The 19,121-nt window shown below is 44.0% G+C and overlaps 1 protein-coding gene across 2 annotated transcripts in view; it reads left to right on the plus strand.

Moving 5' to 3' along the window:
* The window catches only part of LOC140186070 (olfactomedin-like protein 2A), a 54,253-nt gene that overhangs the window by 31,253 nt on the left and 3,879 nt on the right, over positions 1–19,121 (plus strand). For both annotated transcript variants that reach the window (XM_072239922.1, XM_072239923.1), the window contains exons 6-7: positions 11,636–11,839; positions 14,825–15,010. In XM_072239922.1, coding sequence (XP_072096023.1) covers positions 11,636–11,839; positions 14,825–15,010 — 390 coding nt within the window. The remainder of the gene's footprint in view (positions 1–11,635; positions 11,840–14,824; positions 15,011–19,121) is intronic.

The raw sequence follows: 19,121 nt of genomic DNA on the forward strand, positions 1-19,121 counted from the left end.
AAGGGAAAAGGATCAGCCATGATGAAATGGCAGAGCAGACTCTAGGGGCCAAATGGCCTAATTCTGCTCCTATACCTTATGTGGAGGGTCTGTGTGTGTGTGTGTGTGTGTGAGTGGAAAGTTTCGGAGTTCTGGGGGGGTTATTTCTCTGTATTGTGTGAAAAGAGGCAGCATACATTCAGGCTGGGTGTGTTTGAGAGGTGTGTGTGTCTATGGTGTGTACATGAGGGGGTAACTTGTCTGTAAAAGAATCATATGTGTGAGGGGTGGATGTGAGGTTTATTGTATGTGATCCCTCAGCAAGGTGAGTTACAGGACACACTGACTCCCCTCTCCCGTGTATTCTGTAGTCACTGAAATGCATACTCATACTTCACTTTAACCAGTGGCTGGGAATTCGAGTTGTCCTGCTATTGGGCTCTCTTTATTGTCACACATGAGATACAACTGAGGTGCTCACAACTGTACACAATGTTCTTAATATTACAGCATGAAAGATCTGAATCTACCGATAACATAACCACACTAAACCTAAACAACAGGAATTCTGCAGTTGCTGGAAATTCAAGCAACACACATCAAAGTTGCTGGTGAACGCAGCAGGCCAGGCAGCATCTGTAGGAAGAGGTACAGTCGACGTTTCAGGCCGAGACCCTTCGTCAGGACCCTGAGGGTGGCCTCATCTTGGCACAAGAGAAGGGTCACGGCCTGAAATGTCGACTGTACCTCTTCCTAGAGATGCTGTCTGGCCTGCTGCGTTCACCAGCAACTTTGATGTGTGTTGCCACACTAAACCTATCCTGATCTGTCGCTGGGGGTCAGTACGTTGTGTGTGTGGCTCTGCTGAGTAAGCTGCCGGTATTCGGCAGCCACCACTTCAGAGCAGAGTAAGCCCTGTAGAGATAGCTACCGAAGGAGAGTCTTCATCAACCAAAAGACCCAACCATTAACCACAGCCACCACTTGCTCTTGCCCACACTGCACCAGGGTATGTGCATCCACAACCACCTGAGGACTCACCAATAGACAACCCATGGTAGCAGACTGGTTAGTGCAACGCTGTTATAGCACGGACCGTTCCAGAGTTTAAAGTTCAATTCCAGCTACATCTGTGAGGAGTTTGTACGTTCCCCCCCGTGAACTTTGTGGGTTTCCTCCATGTGCTCCAGTTTCCTCCCACAGTCCAAAGATGTACCGGTTAGTAGGTTATTTGACATTATAAATTGTCCTGTGATTAGGTGAGGGTTAAATTGGTGGGTTGTAAACACAAAACACTCTGCAGATGCTGGGGTCAAAGCACCACTCTGTTCAATTGGTGGGTTGCTGGGTGGTGTGGCTCAAAGGGCCGGAAGTGTTTGTTTTGTGCTGTATACCTACATCATAGCCCATTGAGAACATCATACTTGACTCTAGTGATCGCATGACTACTAGTTGCTGTATCATAATTCAGGGCAAAAAATATTCAGCAAAGTAACTAATCGGCCATTTATTGTCCCAGTCAGCTCTTGTCCCCTTCTGGTCATCTGCATGTGATGGAATGAAGCTGAAGTACAATCAGTAGTGACTTTTTTGTGTTAAATCAGAATTAAGCTGCAGGCTGCATCAAATGCAAGGGTTGATCTTCTGGAGAGTTATGCACAGCTGCCCTTGACAATGAGAGTAAAAACTCTGTATCTGACTACCACTGACCCCATCAGTTTTCAGATGTCCCACACACTGTACCATCAGTGAGGAACTTATTCTAAGTACTTATAGGTCACTATAAATAACCCTGAGATTTATTTTCTTGTGGGCATTCACAGTAAATACAAAATAAACTAAACTAAACAAACAAATAAATAAATAGCAACACACATCAAAGTTGCTGGTGAACGCAGCAGGCCAGGCAGCATCTGTAGGAAGAGGTGCAGTCGACGTTTCAGGCCGAGACCCTTCGTCAGGACTCCGGCACCTCTTCCTACAGATGCTGCCTGGCCTGCTGCGTTCACCAGCAACTTTGATGTGTGTTGCTTGAATTTCCAGCATCTGCAGAATTCCTGTTGTTTGCGTTAAAATAAATAAATAAGCAACAAATAGCAACTTGCATACCCAAGTTTCCATCGAACTCAATATATAAGTTTGCTGATGACACAACAATTATAGGCTGTATCTCGGGTAATGATGAGTTTGAGTACAGAAAGGAAATTAAGAACTTGGTGGCATGGTGTGGAGACAATAACCTATCCCTCAATGTCTGCAAAACGAAGGAATTGGTTGTTGACTTCAGGAGTAGTGGACCACACGGCCCCATCTACATCAGTGGTGCGCAGGTGGAACAGGTCAGAAGCTTTAAGTTCCTCGGGGTCAGTATCACAAATGACCTGACTTGGTCCAACCAAGCAGAGTTCACTGCCAAGAAGGCCCACCAGCGCCTTTACTTCCTGAGAAAGCTAAACAAATTTGGTCTGTCCCCTAAAACCCTCATTAATTTTTATAGATGCACCGTAGAAAGCATTCTTCTGGGGTGTATCACAACCTGGTATGGAAGTTGTCCTGTCCAAGACCGAAAGAAGCTGCAGAAGATCATGAACACGGTGCAGCACATCACACAAACCAATCTTCCGTCCTTGGACTCAGTTTACACAGCACACTGTCAGAGCAGTGCTGCCAGGATAATCAAGGATACGACCACCCAGCTAACACACTTTTCATCCCTCTTCCCTCCGGGAGAAGGCTCAGGAGCTTGAAGACTCGTACGGCCAGCTTTGAAAACAGCTTCTTTCCAACTTTGATAAGACTGTTGGACAGATCCTGATCCGGATCTGCGCCGTACCCTCCAAATATCCGGACCTGCCTCTCAGTTTTTTTGCACTACCTTACTTTCCCTTTTCTATTTTCTATTTATGATTTATAATTTAAATTTTTATTATATTTACTATCGATTGTACTCCAGGGAGCACAAAGCGCAGAATCAAATATCGCTGTGATGATTGTACGCTTTAGTATCAATTGTTTGGCGACAATAAAGTAAAGTAAATAAAGTAATATCAACAACATGAGACAAAGAGTCCATAGGTTGTGGGAACAGTTCATTGTTGGAGTGAGTGAAGTTATCCCCTCTGGTTCAAGAGCCTGATGGTTGAGGGGTAATAACTGTTCCTGAACCTGGTGGTGTGAATCCTGAGGCTCTTGTACCTCGTTCCTGATGAGAACAAAAAGGAGAGAGCATGGCCTGGATGGTAGAGGTCCTTGATGATCATAGTCATAGTCATACTTTATTGATCCCGGGGGAAATTGGTTTTCGTTACAGTTGCACCATAAATAATAATAAATAGTAATAGAACCATAAATAGTTAAATAGTAATATGTAAGTTATGCCAGTAAGTTATGAAATAAGTCCAGGACCAGCCTATTGGCTCAGGGTGTCTGACTCTCCAAGGGAGGAGTTGTAAAGTTTGATGGCCACAGGCAGGAATGACCTCCTATGACGCTCTGTGTTGCATCCCAGTGGAATGAGTCTCTGGCTGAATGTACTCCTGTGCCCAACCAGTACATTATGTAGTGGATGGGAGACATTGTCCAAGATGGCATGCAACTTAGACAGCATCCTCTTTTCAGACACCACCGTCAGAGAGTCCAGTTCCATCCCTACAACATCACTGGCCTTACGAATGAGTTTGTTGATTCTGTTGGTGTCCGCTACCCTCAGCCTGCTGCCCCAGCACACAACAGCAGACATGATTCAAAGTTCTGAGATACAACAGGACTTCGGAGTCCTCGTACAGGATACCCTTAAAGTTAACCTCCAGGTTGAGTCAGTAGTGAAGAAGGCGAATGCAATGTTGGCATTCATTTCTAGAGGAATAGAGTATAGGAGCAGGGATGTGATGTTGAGGCTCTATAAGGCGCTGGTGAGACCTCACTTGGAGTACTGTGGGCAGTTTTGGTCTCCTTATTTAAGAAAGGATGTGCTGACGTTGGAGAGGGTACAGAGAAGATTCACTAGAATGATTCCGGGAATGAGAGGGTTAACATATGAGGAACATTTGTCCGCTCTTGGACTGTATTCCTTGGAGTTTAGAAGAATGAGGGGAGACCTCATAGAAACATTTCGAATGTTAAAAGGCATGGACAGAGTGGATGTGGCAAAGTTGTTTCCCATGATGGGGGAGTCTAGTACGAGAGGGCATGACTTAAGGATTGAAGGGCACCCTTTCAGAACAGAAATGCGAAGAAATTGTTTTAGTCAGAGGGTGGTGAATCTATGGAATTTGTTGCCACGGGCAGCAGTGGAGGCCAAGTCATTGGGTGTATTTAAGGCAGAGATTGATAGGTATCTGAGTAGCCAGGGCATCAAAGGTTACGGTGAGAAGGTGGGGCAGTGGGACTAAATAGGAGAAAATGGATCAGCTCATGATAAAATGGCGGAGCAGACTCGATGGGCCGAATGGCCTGCTTCTGCTCCTTTGTCTTATGGTCTTATGATCTCACTGGCCACCACAGACCCGTAGAACGTCCTCAGCATCGTCTGGCAGGTGTTAAGGGACTTCAGTCTCCTCAGGAAATGATGGATGCTGCTTTGCTGTGACAGCGCTCCATGCCATGTAGATGACATTCTGAATCTTCCCAAACTTCTAAGAAAGCAAGAGTCGCTGCCACGCTTTCTTTGTAATGGCGATAATGTGCAGGACCCAGGACGGATCCTCTGAAATGATAACACCGAGGACTTTAAGGTTGCTGACCCTCTCCATCTCTGCTTTCCCCCGATGAGGACTCTGGTTTCCTCCTCCTGTAGTCAGTAATTGGCTCCGTGGTCTTCCTTTTACAAACTGCACTCAATGCTATAGAAAAAGCAGCAACCAGCTTGCTTTGAACAAGCTTCCATAAACTGTCAAGGCTGTATAATGTTGGTTGAGGGAGCAAATCCTGAACTAAAGACCACACCCAACCCTCCAACATGCTTTTCACAATGGAACTACAAAACAATTGAGCTCCACCAGAGAGAACAGATGGTTTAATGACTGACCTTAAAGCCCAGGCCAGCTGCAGTGTGAAATTGAAAATTGACTGACTGACAGGAAACAAAGAGTAGCGATTAACGGGTCCCTTTCGGAATGGCAGGCGGTGACCAGTGGGGTACCACAGGGTTCAGTGCTGGGACTGCAGCTATTTAAAAAATACATAAATAATTTAGATGAAGGGATTAAAAGTAACATTAGCAAATTTGCAGATGACACAAAGCTGGGTGGCAGTGTGAAATGTGAGGAGGATGTTATGAGAATGCAGGGTGACTTGGACAGGTGGGTGAGTGGGTGGATGCATGGCAGATGCAGTTTAATGTGGATAAATGTGAGGTTTTGGTGGTAAGAACAGGAAGGCAGATTATTATCTAAATGGAGTCAAGTTAGGAAAGGGGGAAGTACAACGAGATCTAGGTCTTCTTGTACATCAGTCACTGAAAGCAAGCCTGCAGGTACAGCAAGCAGTGAAGAAAGCTAATGGCATGCTGGCCTTCATAACAAGGGGAATTGAGTATAAGAGAAAAGAAGTCCTTCTGCAGCTGTACAGGGCCCTGGTGAGACCACACCTAGAGTATTGTGTGCGGTTTTGGTCTCGAAATTTGAGGAAGGACATTCTTGCTATTGAGGGAGTGCAGCGTAGGTTCACAAGGTTAATTCCCGAGATGGTGGGACTGTCATATGTTGAACGATTGGAGCGACTGGGCTTGTATACACTGGAATTTAGAAGGATGAGAGGGAATCTGATTGAAACATATAAGATTATTAAGGGATTGGACACGCTGGAGGCAGGAAGCATGTTCCCGCTGATGGGTGAGTCCAGAACCAGAGGCCACAGTTTAAGAATAAGGAGTACGCCATTTAGAATGGAGTTGAGGAAAAACTTTTTCACCCAGAGAGTGGTGGATATGTGAAATGCTCTGCCCCAGAAGGCTGTGGAGGCCAATTCTCTGGATGCTTTCAAGAAAGAGATGGATAGAGCTCTTAAAGAAAGCGGAATCAAAGGTTATGGGGATAAGGCAGGAACTGGATACTGATTGTGGATGATCAGCCATGATCACAGTGAATGGCGGTGCTGGCTCGAAGGGCCGAATGGCCTTCTCCTGCACCTATTGTCTATTGTCTATTTGGGATCCTGCACTGCTGTCGCTGCAGTAGGTTCAAACCCACTGAGAGATGAAAGAATGCTGCTGACAGCATCCATTGTCACTGTCAGTTCCGAGGAACAGGCAGAGAGCTCACCAGTGGGATGACTAAGAAAGTTCTCCAAAAGCTGGATTTATGGTTGCAGGGAGTCAGATATAATGGCAGGATTTCTCTGTGAGAGTACTGATGCATTAATAATCTTCCCTCCGGCAAGAAGCCAGGACAGGTCACTTCTTTGTCCATCCTCAACTACAACCGCCAAGGCAGCACAGCGGTTAGCGAGGAAGAATTTCTTTAGTCAGAGAAGTGAGTCTGTGGAATTCATTGCCACAGGCAGCTATGGAGGCCAAGTCTTTGTCTGTTCAAGGTAGAGGCTGATAGATTCTTGATTGGTCAGGAGATTGGGGCTGAGAGGAAAATTGGATTATCCATGATGAAACAGCAGAGCAGTCTCGATGGGTAAATTGCCTTTGTCTTCTGGACTCTATTACAGTTCGTGGTGCTGGAGTTCAGAGTTCATTTCCAGCATCCTCTGTAAGCATGCTTGTACGTTCCTTCTCGTATGCACATGGATTTTTTTCCGGGTACTCCAGTTTCCTTCTACACTCCAAAGATGTACTGGTTAGTGGGTTAATTGGTCATTGTAAATTGTCCGGTGATTTGACTAGGGTTAAATTGGTGGGTTGGTGGACGGTGCAACTCAAAGGGCCAGAAGGACCTGTCCCACACTGTATCTCTAAATAAAATCAATGTAACCCCTCTGGTAATGAAATAGTGACACACAAAACACTGGAGGAACTCAGCAGGAAAGGAAGAATGTTGACATTTTGGGCTGAGGCCCTTCATCAGGACTAAAAATAAAATAGTCCAAGCTTGCCCTACCAGCTGATGGCACTCCTCTCCGTTGATACACATTTACAAAGACAATATAAATTTATTATCAAAGTACGTATATGTTAGCATACGCTACCTTGAGATTCGTCTCCTGACAGGCAGCCACAAAACAAAGAACCCAGTAGAATCCATTTAAAATAAAAGACCCAACGTGCAGAGAGAAAAAAAACAAATCGTACAAACAATGTAAGTAAGCAACCAACATTCCGAACTGAAGTTCACGAAAGTGAGACCACAGTCACAAAGTCAGCCCATTAGTTGCAGGCCACAGACTCACTTCAGCTCAGAGGCGACTACACCTCGTGGAGCAGTGAACTTTACTAGCCCATCCCGTGCCTCCAGAAACCAATGTGCAAAAAAGTACTGAGAACATCAGATGTGCAAGATCCTTGAAAGTGAGTCTGTAGATTGAGTTGTGATGAGTGGAGTTATCCAGGCTAGTTAGGTGGACTGTCCATGCTCCACCGAGCTTCCACCTGCGTTACCACTGGTATCCATCTCAATTCTCACTGTAAGGAACTGGCAACTATCAAAGTAGTGAGAAATGAGGAAGTAGTTACTGTACAAATACTATCCCTAATCATTTTTATTTCATGTATGGATGTGATTGAAGCTGTCAAAGTCACAATTATTCCCATTCCTAACTTTTTCAAGGATGAGTGCATCGGAGAGGGATGGGAAGGAGCCAATTTGCCTTGAAGGAACAAGGTGTAAATGAGATGGGAAAGTGCAAAGAAACAATTGAACTAGATTTCTACTTACCAATGTTCAACGGCAAACCAAACAGTTTATTTCCATTTTAACGATTTAGTTATGCTTATAATTCGAGATTTTAAAGTGTCAGATGTTCCTCTGTCATTCAGAAGCTCAAGTACAAGTTCAAGTTTATTATCATTCAACTGTCCACATGTATACCGCCAAATGAAGCAATGTTCCTCGGGGTCAAGGTGCACAACACAGTACATATACCTCATCCACGACACAAAGTAATATTCCCACTAATAAATTAGCAAATAATAAGATGCATTTACAACAAGTTAAAAAAAAACAGTATAACACTACTGGTGCTTCATAGGTGATGAGACCTGAGTGGTGGCAGGGAGTTCAGTCGTGTCTCGGTCTGGGGGGAGAAAGCTGTTTCCCATCCTAACAGTCCCTGCCCAAATGCTATGGTAGCTCCTCCTGATGGTGGGGTCAAAGAGATTGTTGGATGGATGTGAGGGATTGTTGACAATGCCTGTATAAGCAGAACTCCTGATAAATATCTCTGATGGGGCCCAATGATCCTATTTGGGTGCTTTAATGTTTTGTAAAATTATTTATTGTACAGTACTGTATAATTATTTATTGTACAGTACTGTGCAAAAGTCTTAGGCACATGTTAAAATGCTGTAAAGCAAAGATGCCTTAAATTAATGAAATTATAAGTTTCTAAATGTCAAAAAATTACTATAAAGAGCAGTAAACAGTAAAAAACAAAATTAAATCAATATTTGTTGTGACCACCATATGCCTTTAAAACTGCATCAGTTCTCAAAGGTACACTGTTGTGCAGTTTTCTAAGAAAATTGCTTGGTAGGTTGTTCCAAGCATCTTGGAGAACTTGCCACAGTTCTTTGGCTGTCTTGCTTGCTTGTGTCTCTCCAGGTAATCCCAGACAGCCTCGGAGATGTTGAGATCAGGGCTCTGTGGAGGCCTTACTACTGAAACCATATTAAAAGAATCTAGGGCGCCTAAGACTATTGCACAGTACTGTAGACAGTGGTTGTCGAACAGTAAAAGAGTAAAATCTAGTAATTCAGTACCATGTGCTACAAGTATCTAAAGATGCAGTGACCAAAATCAACAGAATATTGTCTGTTGCTTCAGATAATAGTAGTTCCACCATTTAATCAGCTAATATATATATATATATATATATATATTTATTTAGAGATACCGTGTGGAACAGGCCTTCCGGCCCAATGAGCCAACAACCCACTGATTTAACCCTTGCCTAATGACAGGACAATTTGCTATGACCAGTTAACCTACTAACGGTATATCTTTAGACTGTGGGAGGAAACTGAAGCTCCTGGAGAAAACCCACTTATTCACAGGGGGGAACGTACAAACTCCTTACAGATGATGTTGGAATGGCTCTGATGCCCCGAGCTGTAGTAACCTCGTGCTAACCGCTACGCCCACATTAAAAGTATCTTCTTAACAAGCTTGTACTTGTAGGGGTTTTTTTTTCCAAAAATTTTGCTTGATTCAAGTTTCTGTGTTCATAATAATATCCTCAAATTTAATGTGTTTAAGCTTTAATTTGTCCAGCTATTTAGGCATTCACCTAAAGCTTTTTGAGATAATTACTCATTGTGACAGAAATAGAGCCCTGTGATTGATTAGTTTGTGTGTTACGATAACATTGCTGTTGGACTGTAGGGAAACTTGAGAAAAAGCAGAAATACTGTGAGCCCTCTGTAAAATAAATAAATAAAAATTACTGGCTGTGTGGAGAGTCAACAGAGAGTTTGTACAAGGTTCAGGCATCTAGTGCGGCAAAATTGACCTTGTGCTTCTTCAAGCCTTGAAACTGACATTGCATACCTCCATGTCCCACATCCTCAAGATGTTCTGCGCACCTCTAAAATTACCTAAGGAATTAGCAAATCAAATATCTCGGTAGTTTTTAACCCTTGGTGGACTTTCAGCAGGAGGGTGTGATGGCCTGTTAATTCCCTCCTTGCCCAATGATGGGAAATTTATTCATCAACACCACTGATGAGGAACCATTTCTCATCTGTGTGTCGATGGATGAAGGGAAAATTCTTTTTCTCTTTCTTTTTAAATCTTTTTATTGAATAAGTATACAAAAGGGTAAGCCATAAAGGCACTAATACACTGTTAGAATATAATAAAATTACAGGAGATATTAATACAAAAAAAATGATACAAACAATGTAATTTAAACATAACATACTAAGGTAACATAATAGTATACTAATTTTTATATATATATACCAATAGAGAAAAGGAAAAAAAAAAACCCAAAAAAACCACCGTGCAACTAACTAAAAGCAAAGCAAAGCAATGGGCTAACTTGGAACCAAGCAGAGTTAAAAAACTTAAAATCATGTCCTCAATCCAGACCTCCATTAAAAACAGTAAAAAAAACAAGAAGGGTATATAAATATGGAGCAAAAAAAGAGGAGAAAAAAAATTACATTAAATGAAAATATTGAATAAAAGATCTCCAGGTCTGTTCAAATTTAAGTGAGGAATCATAAAGATTGCTTCTAATTCTTAGTGGAGGTTGCCCAGGGTAGAGAGGCCTCAGTTTTCCTTGTGCTTTTCCAGATCATGTACCTGTGCTTCTTGGCATTGGAGAGAAAATGACCTGAAACATGTTTCCAGTGATTTCCACACTTTGATCCCACTTAGCACTGAGGTTGGAATGGATTTAATCTGCAGGTTTTGGATGGATGTCTTTGTGACTGGGAGAGGCTTGAACTGTAACACTCAATGCTCAATTTATCTGATGTGCAGTACATGAGATACCTTTCCTGCCTTCAGCCTGGGATTACAGCAATGGGAAAATCAAAGGACAAAGAATTTTCAGGAAATTTACAGGAAACTCTTAGGGAAATATGTTAAGTATAAATATGGTGAAGGGACATTTTTATTTGTTAAAGTCTGGAGCTCACCAGTGATATCTCCATTTATCAAATACTGACCACCCAAGTTATGTTGCATTTAGAAAATTTCTTGATTACTTACAGCTTTCCAAACTTGTTAACTTTATTTTCAGACAAACCATGCTAACTCCCATGTTTCTATGACAGAAAACAAAAATGCCATAAGTGGTCGGTAGATCAGTCAGCAACTCAAAGAGGGTCAGTAACCTCTTTTCATAATCAGAAAAGCTGAGGATAAATAAACTTTGGAAACATGGTTGGGAGGAGGAGATAATAAGGTCTGTAGCAGTGTGGGAAGCAGGAAGGATTAAATGGTAACACGAGAGACAAAAACAACAGCTGGTTCTAGAGGGGATGTTAGAGGAAGATGTAGAATTGTTATTAGAAATTGTGAAATTTAGATTAACACAGACCTTCCCTTCTGTTTTCATCCTCATGTCCCACAAATGGACGGTACAGTTCCCGGCATATCAGCCTGTAGTTCTACTGATTGAACAGTGGAGGTAGCATCGATGGGGGAGGCCAGCCCCCAACCACGCACAGACGCCACGCTACACCACCTCCAGCGTCTAATCACCTGAACTGCAGCAGCAGGCAAGCCCCCGGCTTGAGACACAGACCTTGCTACAGCCAAAGCTATGCAGTTCCTCTGCCACCTCCCCCCACCCCCACCAAACAAGGGAAAGAGGCCTGTAGCAACTTACATTATCAATGTCCAACAGGGTCTTGTGATCGCAAGAGAAGCTTCCAAGACAATCACCCATGGTTACACTGCATGCTGCCTTTGTGCACCAATGGACACTTAATTTCTCTACCAATTAGGGAAATAACTTACATTATTCAATTGGTGATACTTCGTGCTTGTAACATTTGAAATGGTCCCACAATGATTAATTTTATTTGAAATATCACTTTCAGATAGTTCATCTAAAGGGACATCTCGTTCCAAGGATCAGGAGTTACGAGCGGGAGAGAAATCTCAGGGTTCTCGCGAATCTGAGGGAGTTGCCAAGCATGCGGAGAGTTCAACTACAGCTCCTTCCCCCGTCACCAGCCCAACCACCACAGCTGGGCTTGGCACAAATGCCACAGAGACCCCTCACACAACCAGGCCAAACAAAGGTACATCCACACTGTCTTAAATGGTTACAGATCTGAATAGAGTAAGCATGGGTTCTGTTGTGACATATTTTTGCATGATTTCATTTATTTATCTGTCCAGTCTTTTTCCTGGTGTCATTGTCTATCCTGCTTTCCCCTTCAATTGAAAAACATGCCAGGGAATTTTAGAGGGTGCTTAACGTTCAACCATATGGGTAGGTCTGCAATATCGGGAACATCATTGGCATGCTGTGTTGGCACTGGAGAGTGTGACACTTGAGGGCGGCCCCCAGTACAACCTAGTTCATTATTAACTCAAATAACACATTTCACTGTATGCTTTGATCCAGTAATCCAGACAATAATCCAGGTGTAGTACCTGCCCCCCAGAACGAGCTTGCATTTCGCTGACCTGTTCTAGTTCACAGATAAGCAACTCAACACCATCCAGGATGAAGCAGGCAGCTTGACTGGCACCTCAACACTGATTCCCTGTGCTGTCAGTGCAGAGCCGTGGTAATACTATTGACAGCATGCATTGCCGTCACCCACGTCGACTCAGACCATGAGAGGCCTGCATCGGGCACTTTCATGCCTTACAAGGCGCAGATTGGAAGTCTGTGTGGGGAGCCACTCCTCGCACAGACACTAGAGTAATGTGTGATTGAGTGCCTTGCTCAAGGACACAAACACGCTGCCACAGCTGAGGCTCGAACTAGCGACCTTCAGATCACTAGACGCACGCCTTAACCACTTGGCCACGTACCCACCCTGAGTACTTCCAATCCCACAGTAGTTGCAGTATCACTGTCTCCAACATGTACTCCCACCCCACAACTCTTAAGCAAGGGGACACCACTACCACTGGTACCTTTCCAAATCGCACCCCGTTCTGATTCGGAAATATGTTGATGATCCTTCTCCGTCACTGGGGTAAATCCTACAATCAGGTTTAATATCACTGGTATATGACATGAAATTTGTTGTTGAGTGGCAGCAGTTTATTGCAATATATAATAATAAAAACTGTGAATTATCATAAGAAGTATGTATGTATTCAGAAGGTTCAATTTAAAAAAAGTTAAGCAAGTAGTACAAAAAGAGGAATTATAGTAGTGAGGAAGTGTTCATAGGGTTGTTGTCCTTTCAGAAATCTGATGACAGGGGAAGAAGGGTCTTGGCCCGAAACGTCGACTGTACCTCTTCCTATAGATGCTGCCTGGCCTGCTGCGTTCACCAGCATTTTTTGTGTGTGTTGCTGTTCCTGAAACATTGTGTTTGTCCTCAGGCTCCCGTACCTCCTCCCTGATGGTAGCAATGAGAGGAGACATGTCCTGGGTTTTGGGGGTCCTTAATAATGGATGCCAGCTTTTTGAGGCATCACTCCTTGAAGATTTTGTGGATGCTGGGGAGGCTACTGTCCATGATGGAGCTGACTGAGTTTACAACTTTCTGCAGCTTATTTTGATCTTGTGCAGTGCCTCTTCTCTTCTCTTCTCCCCCCCCCCCCCCATTCTAGAAGGTGATACAAGTGAGGCTGCTTAACAAGATAAGAGCCCATGGTATTACAGGGTAGATACTAGCATAGAAAGAAGATTGGCTGATTGGCAGGAAGGAAACAGTGGGAATAAAGGGAGCCTTTTCTGGTTGGCTGCCAGTGCAAATGGACTTGCTCACGTAGGATTCACTAAAGATTAATTTGTAGGTTGAGTTGGTGGTGAGGAAGACAAGTGCATTGTTAGCATTCATTATGAGAGGACTAGAATATAAAAGCAAGGATGTAGTACTGAGGCTTTATAAGGCATTGGTGATCCCTCACTTGGAGTATTGTGAACAGTTTTGGGCCTTTTATATAAGGAAGGATGTGCTGACATTGGAGAGAGATCAGAGGAGGTTCACGAGACTGATTCTGGGAATGAAATGGTTATCGTATGATAAGTGTTTGATGGCTCTGGGCCTGGACTCACTGGAATTTAGAAGAATGACGGGTATCACATTAAAACCTATTGAATATTGAAAGGCGCAGATAGAGTGTCTGTGGAGAGGATGTTTCCTATAGTGGGGGAGTCTAGGACCAGCAGACGAAGCCTCAGATTAGAAGGACATCCATTTAGAACGGAGATGAGGAGGAATTGCTTTAGGCAGAGGATGGTGAATATGTGGAATTCATTGTCACAGGTGGCTGAGGAGGCCAGATCGTCGGGTGCATTTATGGTGGAGCTTGATTGATTCTTGATTAGTCCAGACATAAAAGGTAATGGGGAGAAAACAGGAGAATGGAGTTGAGAGGGAAAATGGATCGGCCATGATGAAATGATTGAGCAGACATGATGGGCCAAATGGCCTGATTCTACTCCTATCACTTATATTATCAATAAATATAATGCTGCTTCTCCTCATTACTTGCTGTAGTTATATACACACCTTTTGGTAATTGTACTTCAGGATATGCAGATCGGTCTGCATCTGAGAGCTTCGCAACTTCTCACAACGTAGATGACATGTGATGCATAAATTTCCTGTTAACCTATCTGTTGAGAGATGATGTAATTAGTGTAAATGAATAGAGATATGTCTTTCTCAATGAAACAATATATGTGCATTTTCAATAGACCCAATTTTCTGAAGCACGATTCAATTAGTACTTTGCTCAATAAGCAGACAAAGTAACCCTGCCCCGATTTCAGACACTCCCCATTCAGTATCACTATAAACTTTGTTCAGTTTAGTACTTTATCATTTCCTGTCCAAGCATATCGACAGTCTGTAGATCAGACACTGCTCTGTCCTGCACAGTGTCATACTTCTGTTGTACTTCTCAGTGTCTGAGACTTGTGTAATTATCCTGATGAACGGTCTGGGCCTGAAACGTTGGCTCTTTATTTCACTCTATAAGTACTGCCTGACCTGTTGAGTTTTTCCAGGATTTTGTCTTAATTACTCTGGATTTTCAGCATCTGCAGAATCTCTTGTGCTTATACAATTATTCCTTTTTTTTATCTCAAGTCAGCGAAGGTGAATGTTATGGGACATTGTCAATGATCGAACCTCCTATCAAACAGCAAAGCTATGGCCGTAATGAGGGTGCCTGGATGAAAGATCCTTTGGCAAAAGACAACCGAATCTACGTGACCAACTATTACTATGGAAACAATCTGGTAGAATTTAGAAACCTTGCAAACTTTAAACAAGGTGAGCTGTGACACTTTAAACTCACTGGAGATGTAATAGACACACTTCAGTTACTAATGATTATCTGTTTTGTGTTCCTAAGACATAGGAGCCAAATTAGGCCATTTTGCCCTTCAAGTCTGCTCAGCCATTCCATCAAGGCTGATTTATTATCCCTCTCAACCCCATTCTCCTGCATTTTTCCCCGTAACCTTTGACGCCCTGACTAATCAAGAACCTATCAACCTCCACCTTAATTGCACCCAATGACCTGGCCTGCACAGCTGTCCGTAGCAACAAATTCCACAGATTGACCATCCCCTGGCTAAAGAAATTCCTCCTCATCTCCATTCTAAATGGATGTACCTTTATTCTGAGGCTGTGTCCAGAATCATTCCCGTGAACCTCCTCCCCTCTTCAATTTCAGCACACCTTTTCTTAGATAAGAGGACCAAAACTGCTTTTAATACTCCAAGTGAGGTCTGACCAATGCCTTATGAAGTTTCAGCATCACGTCCTTATTTTTATACTCTAGTCCTCTTGAGATGAATGCTAACATCGCATTCGTCTTCCTTATCACGGGCTCAACCTGAAAGTTAACCTTTAGGTAATCATGTACAAGGGCTCCCAAGTCCCTTTACACCTCAGATCTTTTATTTTTCTCCCCTTTTTGAAAACAGTCAACACCTTTTTTCCTTCTACCGAAGTGCATGACCATACAATTCCCTGCACTATATTCAATCTGCCTTTCTTTGCCCATTCTCCCAATCTGTCCAAGTCCTTCTGCAGACTTCCTCTCCCTCAGCACCACTTGCCCCTCCATCTATCTTTGTATCATCTGCAAACTTGTCCGCAAAGCTATTAATACCACCATGGAAAATCATTGACATATAACGTGAAAAAAAGCGGTCCCAGTACCGACCCTCTGCAGGACAACACTTGTCACCGGCAGCCAACCACAACAGGTCTCCTTTGTTCCGACCCTTTGCCTCCTGCCAATCAGCTAAACTTCTATCCACACTAGTATCCTTCCTATAAAGCCATGAGCTCTTTCCTTGTTAAGCAGTCTCACGTACTGCACCTTATCAAAGGCCTTCGGAAAATCCAAGTAAACAACATCCAATGACTTACCTTTGTCTACCCTGCTTGTATTCCCTCAAAGAATTCCAAGGTTTGTTAGGCAAGATTTCCTCTTAAGGAAACCATGTTGGCGTTGGTCTACTTCATAATGACCTTCCAAGTGCTCCGAAACCTTATCCTTAATAATTGACTCCAACATCTTCCCAACCACCGACGTCAGGCTAACTAGCCTATAATTTCCTTTCTTTTGCCTCCCTCCCTTCTGAAAGAGTGGAGTGACACTTACAATTTTCCAGTCCTCTGTGACCATTCAAAAATTGAGTGATTCTTAAAAGATCATTACCAATGCTGCCACAATTTCTTCAGCTACATTGTTCAGAACCATGGAGTATAGTCCATCTGGTCCAGGTGTCTTATCTACCTCCAGACCTTTCGGCTTCTCAAGCACCTTCTCCTTAGTAAAAGCAATTACACTCACTTCTACTTCCTGGCACTTTTCAATATCTGGTATACTGCTAGTGTCTTCCACAGTGAAGACCGATGCAAAATACTTACTTTCATCCACAATTTCTTTGTCTTCCATTATTACCTCTCCAGCGTCATTTTCCAACAGTCCAATACACATTCTCACCTCTCTTTTACTCTTTATATATCTGAATTAAGCTTTTGGTATCCTCTTTAATATTATTGGCTTGCTAACTTTCCTATTCCATCTTTCCTTTCCTTATGGTTTTTAATTCCCTTCTGTTGGCTTTTTAAAGCTTCCTAATCCTTTAACTTCCTACTAGTTTTTGCTATATTACATGCCCTCTACTTTGCTTTTATGTTGTCTTTGATTTCCTTTGTCAACTACAGTTGCCTCATCCTCCCTTCAGAATACTTCATCTTCGGGAAGTATCTATCCTGCACCTTCCAAATTGCCCCCAGAAACTGCAGCCATTGCTGGTCTGCTATCATCTCTGCTACCGTCCCTTCCAATCAACTTTGGCCAGCTCCTCTCTCATGCCCCTAATTCCCTTTACCCCACTGTGATACTGATATATCTGACTTTAACTTCTCCCTCTGAAAATGCAGGGTGTGTTCTATCATATTATGATCACTGCCTCCAAAGGGTTCATTTATCTTAAACTCCCTAATCAAATCTGGTTCTTTACAGAACACCCAATTACGAATTGCCTTTCCCTTAGTAAGCTCAACCACAAGCTGCTTTAAAATGCCATCTTGTAGGCATTCTACAAATTCCCTTTCTTGGGATCCAGCTCCAACCTGATTTTCCCATTCTATCTGCATATTGAAATCCCCCATGACTATCATGACATTGCCCTTATTACACCTCTTTTCTATTTCCTGTTGAAATTTATATCCCATATCCAGGCTACTGTTCGGGGGCCTGTATATAACTCCCATCAGGGTCTTTTTACCCTTGCAATTTCCTAATTCTACACACAATGATCCTACATCTTCTGATCCTCTTTCGAAGGATTTAATTTCACTTTTTTTACTAACAGAATCACCCCACCCCCTCTGCCTACCTTCCTGTCCTCCCAGTACATTTATCATTGGATGTTAAGCTCCCAACTATGATCTTCTTTCAGCCATGACTCAGTGATACCTGCCAATTTTTAACTGCACTACAAGAGCATCGACCTTACTCTGTGCATTTAAATATAACACCTTCAGTCCTGTATCCATTGCCCTCTTCGATTTTGCCCCCATGTTACACTTCACCTCGTCCCACTGGCTGCAATTCTCTTTAAATTTAGCTTGTTTATGTTACGATCCAGACCTTTGATTCCCTGCTTTCCCGTGTCCCTCGACTTTGGTGATTAGAGGCAATTAACACTCGGCTGAACCGGTAGTTTATAGTCTCCGGCTTTCAGCCGTTCAGTGCGGGAGTGTCTGCAAAGTCACCAAGGTACAGTGTGCCAATGTCATCTGGCCGGAGCAGGCCTAGTCTCCGCCCGAAGCGAGTGCCGGTAATTCGCCTTTCCTCACCGGAGCAACCCTGTCCAGTTACCTCACCAAAGCGAGCCTGCAAAGTTTCCTCACCGAGGTGGGTCTGTCAGTTAACCCACCGGAGGGAATCAGGAACCGCTGCCTACTGTTCCTGGGCCGAGTCGAGAGCTCGCCACTACCTGGAGGCACCAAGTCAAGTCCTGGCTCCGGGGGCATTCAAGTACCATGTCAAGTCCTTTCCCTGGCGGCATTCAAGTACCATGTCAAGTCCTGGCCCTGGCGGCCTTCAAGTACCATGTCAAGTCCTGGCCCTGGTGGCATTCAAGTACCATGTCAAGTCCTCGCCCTGGCGGCATTCAAGTACCATGTCAAGTCCTGTCCCTGGCGGCGTTCAAGTACCATGTCAAGTCCTGGCCCTGGCGGTCTGTGATTCCTGTCCTGCCCTCTTGTCTGAATCCCTTCTCTGCCCCTCTCGCCTTTAACCCTCGTCTGCAGCCCCCGCCTGCACTTCGGTCTAGTTCCATCGCCGGAGCTAGATAGGTACTGTCTGGTGTGCTTTCGAGTTGGTCTTGTCCTGTCCTTGCCTCCGTGGGGCAAGTCAGGCCGTATTGCCGTTGCCCCACGGGGAGTCATGTCTTGTCCTGTCCTCGCCTCCGTGGGGTAAGTCAGGCCGTCTTGACATTGCCCTGCGGGGGGGGGTCATGTTCTGTCTTGTCTTGTCCTCGCCTCCGTGGGGTAAGTCAGGCCGTCTTGCCATTGCCCCGCGGAGGGTCATGAGTCCCGGCCCTATGTCCTGTACCCAAGGAAGGGTCCCGGCTCTCTGTTCTGTGTGCGAGTCCCAGCCCTATGTCCTGTACCCAAGGAGGGGTCCCGACTCTCTGTTCTGTGTGTGAGTCCCGGCCCTATGTCCTGTACCCAAGGAGGGGTCCTGACTCTGTGTTCTGTGTATGTGTCCATGGTTCCATGTACCTGCTTCCTGAGACCAAGGCTCTGTGTTCCCATGTTCCTCCTCTCCCTAGCCCGTGTCATGTCCTTGCTTGGTTCTGGGGTCCGAGCCCGAGGCAAGACCCAGGTACTGGGACCTTGCCCAGTCTCT

The sequence above is a fragment of the Mobula birostris genome, chromosome 22 (assembly GCF_030028105.1).
Source record: "Mobula birostris isolate sMobBir1 chromosome 22, sMobBir1.hap1, whole genome shotgun sequence".
In the NCBI taxonomy this organism is placed as follows: Eukaryota; Metazoa; Chordata; class Chondrichthyes; order Myliobatiformes; family Myliobatidae; genus Mobula; species Mobula birostris.